General features: G+C 41.2%; 1 protein-coding gene across 7 annotated transcripts in view; it reads right to left on the reverse strand.

Moving 5' to 3' along the window:
• The window catches only part of ENOX1 (ecto-NOX disulfide-thiol exchanger 1), a 550,861-nt gene that overhangs the window by 196,048 nt on the left and 342,013 nt on the right, over positions 1-12,800 (reverse strand). For 6 of the 7 annotated variants that reach the window (XM_066581809.1, XM_066581791.1, XM_066581817.1 and 3 more), the window contains 2 exons: positions 11,875-12,015; positions 5,893-6,030 (listed from right to left, as the gene is read on the reverse strand). In XM_066581809.1, coding sequence (XP_066437906.1) covers positions 5,893-6,030; positions 11,875-11,968 — 232 coding nt within the window. In that variant the 5' untranslated portion in view covers positions 11,969-12,015. The remainder of the gene's footprint in view (positions 1-5,892; positions 6,031-11,874; positions 12,016-12,800) is intronic. The other variant, XM_066581782.1, reaches the window with a different exon arrangement.

The following is a 12,800-nucleotide window of genomic DNA, read 5'->3' on the forward strand; positions in this document are numbered from 1 at the left end:
CATAAGAATGATAGCCAATTAGAAAGAAAAGATTCCTATATACAGTAAGACAGTAATTCTCTATCACATCCTTGGGAACCAGGCCAAGAGATAGGGTGTGATTTCATGGATAGTGGTCAAGATGACGGTCTCCCCCTGAGGCTTTGTTTTCATTAATACTATTCTTCCCTTCTGTTGCTTTCTGACAGCAGGCATAGCATAATCTGCTACACTATTCTACGTATTAAATAAAAATGGAAACCTGATAGGCTTAAAGTCAGTATCTTCAGTCCAGATCACAACAGATCCATCATAGCTGTCATGGATCTGTTAATTACGGAAGACATGCCACTGGTGTGCACAGAGCCTCAGACACACATGACGGAAGCCTCAAATATCTATTACCATATACAATTAGGGTGGAGGAGGGAGAGCACACAACACGAACACAAGAATGCATGTCTGTCTATTTCTCTACAGTTTGCATTTACCAAAAGGCTATGGTTTGCTATAATGAAGAACGTTTCCCTCATTCTGAGTGGTACATTGCCAAAATATTTTGATAATAGAGTCATTTTAGTGCTTATTCTTGGAAATCTCCTGTAAGTAATTACACCAACGTCATGAGAGCAAGTATAATGTGACTAGAGAATACCCAGATGATGGTATAGAAAAAGTGACACTTTAATGTCTCCTAGGAAATACAGTTTTATTATTTTTCAACCAACCAGGAAGGTGTGTGAGATTGTATCAGCTGTGAAAAATACAAATTGACAGTACTTTTTGGTAATAGAAACACTTTCAGCTAACGGTGTGTCTGAGGTTCAGATACAATGTTTATCAACATCATTCATCTGCGCTGTCTTATGTTATAAAAACATTGTACAGCCTTATGAATATGATTAAGTTCTGCATCTGCAATACGACTTTTACCCAAAGAGCATTAATCACAATACTGATGTTCAAGCTGTGATTTCTGACATTCAATTTCTGAGCCACTTCACTTTATGCTTTCCTCTCCCCTATTCCTTCCATTTATTAACTAAAGAGATGGAGCGTTTCCCCCACTCAGAGCACAATGCGGTGCCAGACACTGTAGTGGCAGTGAGGGGGTCACATACATACTCTTCATTTTGTCTGACAATTTTTCAACCCTATTTAATGTGTTTGTCTGTTGCAGTAGTCAGTTCTGGAAAATGATTAAAGGAGATGTCCCGCGCCGAAAGGGGCTTTTTTTTTTTTTTAACCCCCCCCCCCGTTTGGCGCGAGACAACCCTGATGCAGGGGTTAAAAAAACAACCCGCACAGCGCTTACCTGAATCCCGGCGGTCCGGCGTCTTCATACTCACCTGCTGAAAATGGCCGCCGGGATCCTCTGTCTCCGTGGACCGCAGGGCTTCTGTGCGGTCCATTGCCGATTCCAGCCTCCTGATTGGCTGGAATCGGCACGTGACGGGGCGGAGCTACACGGAGCCGGCATTCTGCACGAGCGGCCCCATAGAAGACTGCAGAAGACCCGGACTGCGCAAGCGCGGCTAATTTGGCCATCGGAGGGCGAAAATTAGTCGGCTCCATGGGAACGAGGACGCTAGCAACGGAGCAGGTAAGTATAAAACTTTTTATAACTTCTGTATGGCTCATAATTAATGCACAATGTACATTACAAAGTGCATTAATATGGCCATACAGAAGTGTATAGACCCACTTGCTGCCGCGGGACAACCCCTTTAAGTGTCATACTATAGAAACATCTGCCAATGGTGTATATGTCACTTAGCAGGTATGTATGGATCCTAGCGGTGCTGGAAGTTGTCTGACAGCTAAACAACTACATTAAAGTGGTTCCAACCTCCATGGCGCACACAATCTAGGCAACAGGCACTCTCACATGGACAAATTACTTTAGTAACTGATATTCTTTTTAAAGAGTCACTTCAGTGAAAACACATTTTTCCATCCCTGCACCCCTTACTTGATTGTCCATCACACACAGTGGACGTCTCCTATGTAGATCGCACTCACTTCCATGCATGACAGCCTCCTGTATGATACTTATCAGACATCATCTTGATGTTGAGATTTCTCCCCTCTTTCTCTAAGTTGTGCTAGCATAGAGGAAGAATTGCATCAGCACAGCATTACATGACCAGCTAGAAATTAGGAGTACCATCTCTGTCTACTGGGAGGACAGTGTAAATATTATTAACCACTATTATTCTCCTAAATAAGCTAAAGGCCATAAGCATACAGTCTGGAACATGAACTATTGTGTACTTCATTATAACTGTGACAGGAGCCTGTAATTTTCAATAGTAACCGTGAAAGAAGTTTCTGTTTCCCCTCCGTAAAGAGCCTGTGTTGTACAAATCATGCAATATCACACAGGAAATATGCTGATTGAAAAAGTGACTTCTTGGTGAGAGCATAAAGCTAGATGGTCGGAATGAGATCACATGACCCACCTGAGGATAAGGAGTCCAGAAATTTTCAGATACAAAGGAATAGGTAAACAGGGTACTAGCCGATTTATACATATGGGGGGCATTAGAAACATAGTGAATAAAAAATTTTTTAAATTGGAATGGCTATTTAAAATATTTTTTGGAGTTACAGTTGTTATATATGGCATTAATGAGCAATTAAAGTGGTTATCTAGACAAAAAAACAACTATTTTTGAAACCTGCTCACAATGCCATCAAAACATGAATGACGATGTTCTCGCCTCACCCCATGCCCACCCCATCCCACAGTGCCTGATCCCCCACTGCAGCAATAATGTCAAGGACACCAGGCACATGTGATCATTGCAGCCAATCATTAAATATTTCACTGCGGCAGAGGAATTATTAGGCTTAAAGGGGTTGTCTCGCGAAAGCAAGTGGGTCTATACACTTCTGTATGGCCATATTAATGCACTTTGTAATATACATCGTGCATTAAATATGAGCCATACAGAAGTTATTCACTTACCTGCTCCGTTGCTAGCGTCCCCGTCGCCATGGTTCCGTCTAACTTCAGTGTCTTCTTGCTTTTTTAGACGCGCTTGCGCAGATGGATCTTCTCCCTTCGGCTGGTCTTGGAAGCATCGGCGTTTTGGCTCCGCCCCCTTGTACGCGTCATCGCGTAGCTCCGCCCCATGACGTGTGCCGGTTCCAGCCTCCTGATTGGCTGGAATCGACACGTGGCGGGGCGGAGCTACGAGATGACGCGTACAAGGGGGCGGAGCCAAAACGCCGATGCTTCCAAGACCAGCCGAAGGGAGAAGATCCATCTGCGCAAGCGCGTCTAAAAAAGCAAGAAGACACCGAAGTTAGACGGAACCATGGCGACAGGGACGCTAGCAACGGAGCAGGTAAGTGAATAACTTCTGTATGGCTCATATTTAATGCACGATGTATATTACAAAGTGCATTAATATGGCCATACAGAAGTGTATAGACCCACTTGCTTTCGCGAGACAACTCCTTTAAGGTACTGTCACTGCAGAATTCCTATAAAACTTAACTTTTAATAGTCTGTCCCCTATCTTACCTATTTTACCAAAACTATTAAAAGTTATGTTTTATAGGAATTCTGCAGTTGCAGCCAATCACTGGCTCACTTTGGCTTGTGATTAATTGTAGTGGTCACATGTGCCCATGTCGGGATGCCATCACTGCTGCAGCAGAATGTGGAGGGCAGGAAGGGGACAGAGAACTGTCAGAAAGGGAGGCGCAGGGATTGGGTGAGGTGAGAATATCATCTTTTTGAGCAAGTTTCCCTAAATTGATCTTTCCTGGATCTCTCTTTCATTGGAGTAAATCTATTTAAAATGCTGTTCCGAAATGTAATAGATACGAGTGAGAAGATCATAATGGTGAGGTTTATGAGCTTTACCGGCATATGCAGCAAATATGAGCCCTAATACTCAGAACATTGCTACAAGTATTATGGCATTCTGAGTTACAGAAGCAGTCGTCATGGTAAGATGACCCTTTTTATTTTTCACTGTCCTTCCATATTTCTGGAGAACATGTTTTTCCACTCACTAACCAGAAAAAAACGGAGTTTATTTTAAAGGAGTTATCTAACTTTTAAAAATTGATGTCCTATCCCAAGAATAGTCCATCAATATTTGATCGGTAGGAGACTGCTGCCCGAAACCCCCACTCATCAGCTGATTGAAGGGGCCGCAGTACTTGCGCCAGCACTGCAGTCTCTTCAGCATTTACATGCAAGTACAATCCTGTTTGCACTCGGAACACGGCACTAATTTGGAACTTCATTGGGACACTGCTGCAGTACTCAAAATGGCCACTACAAATAGTACAGTGCTCTACATATGAACAGGATTGTACTCACATGCTAACACTGAATAGGCCACGATGCTCGTATGAGTGCTGTGGGCCTTCAATCAGTTTGCTGACTGGGGTCCCAGATATCCTCTTTAAGTTTATCTTCTGAAACTCACAGGGACTATGCGTGGATATCCCATTTTGGCCATAAATCAGTAGATGCGTAATATGTTAGTGGTATAAAAAGGTTTAGTTTTTTTTTCTGGTCTGCGCACGGCCAGAAATTCCATCAATCTGCAATCTTGATATTGCTGTGCATATGTTTGGCATTATCATAAGCTATCGCTAGCTATTCTCCTGTGGAATTGGTACTGGAATCGTTAGTGGTTCTGAGTAGAAGGTCCCCGTCACGGCTGATTGGGTTTGACAATATATCCTGCATTACAGAAAGCAGGCGGCCAACAGCGTGTGCGCCATTAGGCACAAGTCAAGGAAACATTTCTGCACCAGAGCTCTGCCACCTGTCGTGAGATCCGGCTCAGCGGCTATTCCTTTTACTAGTCCCTTTAGTAAACCAATCTATATATGTATGCATATTACAAAGAGCCCGCACCTCTGTTTTAGTTTTACCCAGCGTGAAGCTGTTCAGTCTTGTGATCATTACAGTGGAGAAAACATTACTGTGAGAAAGCAATGAGCATGACCTTATTATACACTCTCCAGACAGAAGGAAATTATGCATGGGCAAAAAGGTCAGGGTCTGCCTTTAAATATTGATGAAACAATGCTGTATCCTCTATTTACTATTGAAATATTAAAATGTAACCCAGCGTGCTTCCCAGCAAACCCGCCTACCGTAAAATGCATTCCGTCTATCCATGTTTATAAACATTTATCCTATGCACATAAAAGATACGTATACAGAGTGTGAACGGCCGAGAGATTGTTTACTGAAGCTCAGTACATTTCTTCCCTGGAGACAGAACTTAATTTGGAAGTCGCTGTAGCAAGTCACCTAATGAATATACAGCGTGAAACACAATCCTCTTGTTAAGTTTTGTAGAGTGTTCTGTCACAATATATGTTCCAGAAACGGGGAAAAAAAAAAAAATCATCTCCGAACAATAATTGTACAAATAATATCAAAATAGTCAACATGTATAGCGGAGAAGCGCCAAATGATTGTTAATTAAGAGAATAATGTGCGTTTCTCAGTGCAAGGCGTGGGCTTTACTTTAATCCCTTGTTATCTGTATGTGCTTCCACGCCAGCATCCAGAGCTCAATGCTCCAGCTCCTGGCAGGAGGTTTCAGCCAATGGCCGTGTTTTTCTTCTGCCAGCATGCATAGAAATGTGACTATAAAAGGCTAATCACCTTCCCCATATCCTCCCTGCTCAGCAGCCGAGTGCCTTCCCTCTCAACAAGTCTGGGGATACAGATTGTTTTTCATAACACTGTGCCCTGAAGAATTGTGGCTGACTCACTGGGCTGCATTACAGCGGATGCCATTTATTATCATATAGTATCCAAGCGCAGAGAAGGAAAAGTAGAAATAAATAAAATGTCACTTTGTAGAGTCTGATCCACTTATGTTTGGACTTGATTAGAACAATCAATCTGCAAACAAGGACTCTTACCTGAAACTAGCTGCTGGCCAGCAAGTCCTACAGGGACCATCCCCAGATTATTCATAGCAGTAGCCCAAGCCGTTGGGTCCGTAACCGACATGGTGAGGTGTGTTGCATCGATGGCTATACTTCCCAGAGCATCAGCTGCTGCAGACAGAGAGACAAGACACAAAACACATAACTGGCACTCGAGAGACTATAGAGAAATCTATTTTGGCAAATGTTGCGTTTCATGTGCACTGGCTTTACAGGTTTTTTCCGTTATTGTGCACGCTGCTGAGATTATTTATATCGTTTGCATGAGCGAAGTGCTATACAAGTCAGGTGTGAGCAGTAACAGGATTAACAAGGTTTAATAGGAAAAATGGACATGATAAAAAGTATCTCCCTCCAAAAAAAACCACACAGTTACAGAGATGAAAAGTAACTCTAGTCATGTAAAAGTACTAGAAAAAGGCATGCAATAATAAAAGGAACTTATAACATGCCAATATATTTCGCAGCACTTTTCAAATCAGAGGGTCCATATGTAGAACACATCAGACATTACATACAGTATACAACCAATAACCAAACTGAATAATAGAAGTAAGGGCCCTGCTCGCAAGCGCTTACAATCTATACATAGTCACTGCATGCACATTTGCTCTGAGGACTATGGGCATTATTTGGGTAGGTATATTGGTGTCATCTATCTATCCCAGAAGCATATTTATTTATTTTATAGTGAAATTAAAGGTTTTTTCCATCTTATAAAGTGCTAGCTTATGCCATGACTTTAGGCTCAGTGAGGGTTCTACGTCTAGTACTGCCACTGATGAAGGGGCTGTAGCGGTGGTGTAACGCAGTTTTTCTTTTCACCGTTTCATTGCACATCACTGCTAAAGCAATCCAGCTGTGCAAGCAATGGCAGCATGGCCCCATTCAGGTTAACAGGACCAACTGCAGTACAGTCGGATCTCTAGGAGGATCACCGGGTAGAGGAACCTTAAAAAGGGAAGCATTGCTACATCAGCGCTGCAGCCACTTCATTTGTAAGATCAGTATGGATCCTGGAGTTGAAAACCCCACCGAACATAAAGTGATGGCATATCCTAGCAATCTGTGTTTGCTTTATAAGATGGGAATAACCTTCCAACTTCTAGGGAGCAGAACAAATGAAATACAGAGAGGATTAAAGCACAACAAATACATGTGAATGTATGAGGAACAGAAGGAAAACAATAATGAGCTCACTAAATGGACGGAGTGCACAGAAGGAGACAGGTCAGGCTCGCAAGTGTTTATAATCTACAAGGGAGAGGGAATAGTTATAAGCCGCTGGTACATTCCTGCAGTGGATACAAGGTTATTGTACATTAACTTTTCTGAAGCCGTGGGTTTTCCAGTTGCTTTTTAAGGTTTTGATGTTAGGACAGATTCTGGTGTGTAACAGGGCAACAAGTGCAAAAGTATGGGGGATGCATGAGAGAAATCTTAGAGATGGCGATGTAAGGAGTAGACGAGGCTAGCAAAGAAAGAGGTCTTGCAAGGTCCAAAGACTGTGTGGGGGAAGATATTGGGAGAAATGCATGGAGGTGACAGGCTGTGAACAGTCTTTTATGCCATTGTTTGTATTTTTAAATTAATTTGATGGCAGAGGGTGGTCAGACAGGGACTGGCAAAGGACTGAGGCAGTGTAGGAGGGGAAAAGTGTATATACCAGGCAGCAAAGAGTGGTAGAGTGCAAGAGTGTTAGATGGGAGGATATGAGGAGGATTGCTGCAGTAGTCAAGATGGGAGAAATTAGATACGGCTAAATAATCTTTCAGCAAAGGTGACAGAACAAAAGTCTTATAGGAAACGGACTGATTTGAGAGCAAAACTCTTCAACTAAGTTTGATAGAACTGCAGGTCTTAGACTTTAAAGGAGTTGTGCCAAGTTACGTTATCAGCTACCCATAGAATACGGAATAACTTTATAATCGGTTGGGGTCTGACTGCTAAAATGCCAACCACTCACAACCAAGGGAGTCCTGAATGTCCCCACATGAATGACAATCTCTTTTTCTCCCATTGAAATGAATGGACCTCTGCTCTATTCATTTGGGGACCCGCATTCTCAGGATCACTGGACCTCCCAGTGGGCAGACTCACAATCACGAAGCTATCATCTATCCTGTGGATAGGGAACAACTTTATAAGTTGGGAGAACCCCTGAATTTAGTGAATTTATCTAGCATTTTCATTCAATTCCAATGGTTTGTGATGGTGTGATGCTTTCTGGCTGAAATGTAGGCTTGTTTCAGATCAAAGTGTCACCAAATTTTTCTTTTTACTATTTAGATACTCAATTTCTTGTAAATCATCCATTTATATTTTTTCTGAGTAGCTTTTTAAAATATTTTCTGATTGTGAAGCCAGTAACCTTGCCGGTACTACTAGTCTGCTATATTAACAGCATTTAGAGATATGCTTTATAGCAACTTCGTGGACCATAGGAAACAAGTGATAGGGAATGTTCATTGATTCTCATTGGAGAGTGTTGTGGGCATGCTCTGTGACCTCTGTAGAGGTCATTGTGTTGGAAGGGGGAGCAGTGACCATCATTTATTGTAAATAATAGACCTTGTTTTATTTATTTATATTTATATATATATATATATATATATATATATATATATATATATATATATATATATATATATATATATATATATATATATTATAGATAGATAGATACAAGGGTGGTTTCATATCTGCATCGGAACAGTTTCCAACAAAAACACGACTGGAAATACCGTAAAGAAAAGTGCTACATGCAGTGCTTTTTTCTCCATTCAAAAGCCGAGCAGCTGGGCGAAAGCTTGCGGGCCCCATTATAGTCAATGAGGTCCACCCAGCACTGTTCGGTTCTGTTCAGAGATTGAACTGTTCCCCGAATACAGAAGAAAGTGGAATCCCCAGTGCAGGTGTGAAAGCACCTTTACCTGTCAGTGTAATCCTGCCTGTGATGTTAGTGAGATAACTACTGATAAATTTTCTCTACGGGACCAGAAAGGTCAGTGTATTACAAGGCTCACTCTCCAGTGTAAAAAGTGCAAGATTTCACTTATTTTAACCCTTTCCAATCCAATTTTGGATTCAGGGTTTCCTGAAAGGCTTTCTCTTTTTGCTGTTATACAATGGTGTGATCTGCTGGCTAAAGCCAGTGTGTGTGCGCGCCAGAGAGGCTCTGACAACAGAGTGGCTGGCAATAGACAGTAAGAATACCCTGTCGGACGTCTTCTGACATTGGAGCTGTACAAGCTTCAATCAGAATGTAGGAAGATGCCAGACAGTGGATTGGAAAGGGTTAAGATGCAGATAATGAAAACGATTATAAGAAAATATCTTTTAAAATGTTGCCCATTTTTTCCTAATGTATTCCCTTTAAGTGTGCTAGAGTTTCCTACTACAGAATTTGACTTTAATAGTGGCTATGTATATTGGTGTGTGGCAGAGTTTGACAAAAAGAGAGCCAACAAAGAAAAGCTGGTGGGCACTGCTAAATAAAGAGCAGAGATTCAAATCCTGTGCCAAAGCATCAGTGAGAAAAATGACAGTACAGGATGAACAGACTTCAAAATATTGTACAAACAAAACTTTATTAAGGAAGAACACTTTTTAAGAACACTGACATTAAAAAAAAAAACATATAGCAGAATTACTTAAAATAAGGTGCAAGCCATGGTGTATAACGGAAGGCACACACAACATATATGAATAAAGTGTATTTGATGTGTAAAGTGAAGATTATTTGTATACTACACAATACCTTTGCAGTAGATGATAAAAAACAATTCATGACCAAAGATCCATACAAGTGCAAAGAATATGCACAGAAGAATCATAAGCAAAAAAAAGTGCCAATCCAATAGCTATGACATGCAGTAATAGAGTCTAAACTAGATTAAACCTATCACCTGACCATTAGGGGGCATCATCAACAAAGACAGAGCCCTGGGTTGAAGCTGCTAGAGTAGGCCCTGGCTGCACTTATCTTCTCAGAAGAAACAAAGGATCGGACATGATGAGATCCAACAAGCCCGATTCTTCATTCCATCTGACATTGTTTTGCTCTCACACTTGTTAGCTCCCCAGCTGATCCCAGCATTGGCTGCCTGGCTCTAACAGTAAGCAAAGATCTGTCTCCTACAGACAACAACGTGACTACTCCATATGATCACATTGTGATCTATGTGCTTGAATCACACAAAATGCCATTATTTGGTGATACAAGGACAGAACTAAATACCAGTTATATAAGCAAAAAAGCATCAACTACATTTGTCATCTCTTCGGGAAGATTCCATTAGTCTGGCCTTGTGAAGTTCCATTTGGTTGACAAACAAATAGCAAACATTCAATGGCTTATATTTGCTTTTATTCAGACTTTCATGGGATTTTAATGTAAAAGATGTAACTTTGGCCTGCTGGATTTAATATTTTTCATAAAAAAAGCTGTAGATGTGCTAATATGCCTTTAAAGTCAGGTATTGATAAAAGTGGATGCAAATGGTGTATAACAAGGGGTGCGAACAAAAGAGAATTATGTCCTTTACGGAATATCCAAATGTGTTACATACTGATTATTAAGAAGAGTTGACTTTGCCCGTCAACACATCCGACACAGAAATATCCTTATGTTAGCCTTTCAAGTGCTCTTTTGAAGGCAAAAAGGAAAAGACAACTTTGTAGGTGGAAAAAGCAAGCAGTGATCAGTAGCAATGATGTCAAACTTCACACGCATCTGATGGAACAAATGTAGAGGGGCTCAGATCACAGTCAAGCAAGTCACTACAAAAGAAATGCATCTTGGGAAAAACAACCTTGAGATACAAGTTCCACACTAGTGCATGTGTTTTCTCATGCATTTCGATATGTGGCTTCACACTGGTTAAAATATAGCTATCCTGAGATGGTGGGAAACACCTCATCCACCCCAATCGGCCGTAGAATGTAGAAGTCAGTGTGACTTTGTACTACATGTTTACAGGCAGTTGGGTATTCCTTAAAAAAGCTGTTTTTCATGACATCATTGTCTCTACCTACATCTTAAAGGGAATCAGTCATCAACTATAACCACCATAAACTGAGTTACAGTGCTTGCAGTTTAGGGGACGGGCAGTCCAGAGAGCAGTGCCTCTTACTAACCCGGTCCCTCGTTCTTGCGGTGTTCCCCAACAAAGTCAGTGTGCGCACAGTTAATATGACCCTCTTCAGAATGCTGTACATGTGCATACTACCATCTCTATTGGAGTGTGCACAGCCTTGTGAAAAGAGTCAGGGTGCTCGCTGACTTGGATGGAGGACACTGCAGAAACGGAGGACCGGGTGAGTATGAAGACAGGCTTCCAGACTCCACATCACATAAACTATAAGCAATATAACTTAGTTTGTGGTGCTTACAGTTGATGACTGGTTCCCATTAATGCCACATAAAAATGTACAGTGGAGTCACCATGCAAAAAAGGGCAGCATGTTATAAGGTTGCATGCAATGCACTTTAGGGCATCGGTCAGCATTCATAGAAAGCTATTAATCCATACTGTACATCCGTGTGAGTCCGAGATTATGTCATTGATACCATTAATTCCACAAGTTCAAAAAAAAGAAGTGGCATGCTGTACTACAGAAGCTATCCTTTCAATGAACCATTGTTTCATGGGAACACCACTTATGGATGGATGACTCTCCGACACCCAGACAACAGAGAATGGCAGGGAAATAAGTTGACAATGCAGGTACCATTAATGCTAATGATACTAGAACAGGATGTATACTTTATTGTTACATTGTAGCCAGATGCTATAGAATTTGACACAGTATATGACATCACTGGTGTTTAGGTATTATAGCTTTCACACTAGGACCCAGGAGATCAGCAATCTGGACTCTCTTCAATCGCTGGGTCTCATACACACTCATCTATACATTAACATAACAGTGAACAGCAGCTTGATTTCTTACCTGTAGCCATTGTTTTTGCAGGGTCTTTCTGCAGCTGTTCAGCGCTTTCAACTACGGATACAGCTCTTATTGCATCGTTATCACTTTGAGACATGAAAGCCTTTTGGTTAATTGAGGAGTCCACCAGCAATTCGTTAAGTTCTAAATGGAGAAAAAAAAAGAAAATAGAAATGAAGCATTAAAATATGTTAAGTGTTTAAATGGTCTGTCTAAACACATAGAAGATGAGGCTGAGCCATCTGGTGCGTAAGAAGGTCAGAACAGTGATACTTCTGGGACATTAACTTTGTCTGCAATTTACAGCACTGCTCTGAGGCCAGTACCTGCTTTAGAGCTGATTTACCCATTACTATGTCTGCCTGTGGCCTGAATTCACCTGTAATCTTCTCTTCTTGACAAGACAATAGTACTTTTGACAGGAAAATATTCTTTTTTCCCCATCATGTGTATTATGTACTTTATAGACTTACTATGAACTTACTGTAAACTTTGGACTCTCTTGCTTCAGTCAGCAGAGTTCTTTTTTTCCCTAACCACCTAATCCCCAGCCCTTACTTTTTCAGGCCCCTCTCCTCCCCCTACTTGTTCTATAAAAATTGAAAATAAAGTACTTAGAAGAGGAAGTTTTTTTCTGTGAATTTTTTCCTATTCTTTAACATGGCGGAGTCACTATTATGTTAAAGAAAAAGTCACGTGACATTTGACAGACTAGCATAACTATGGACCCTGGACTATGCAGATATCATATATACATCATGTCTCTTCAATCTATTCTGCTTGCCAATCAACTTCAATACATGTGTCCCTAAAAGCAAGTAACTAGCCCCAAATCCACTTCAAATATGTTCTTCTTCTGTAGCTAGTAATTACTGTGTCAGAGTCTGGGCCCACCCAAAAATTCTCTGGTGAGTCAGTCTTATCCCTGC

Source organism: Eleutherodactylus coqui, chromosome 1 (assembly GCF_035609145.1).
Source record: "Eleutherodactylus coqui strain aEleCoq1 chromosome 1, aEleCoq1.hap1, whole genome shotgun sequence".
NCBI classification, from domain to species: Eukaryota; Metazoa; Chordata; class Amphibia; order Anura; family Eleutherodactylidae; genus Eleutherodactylus; species Eleutherodactylus coqui.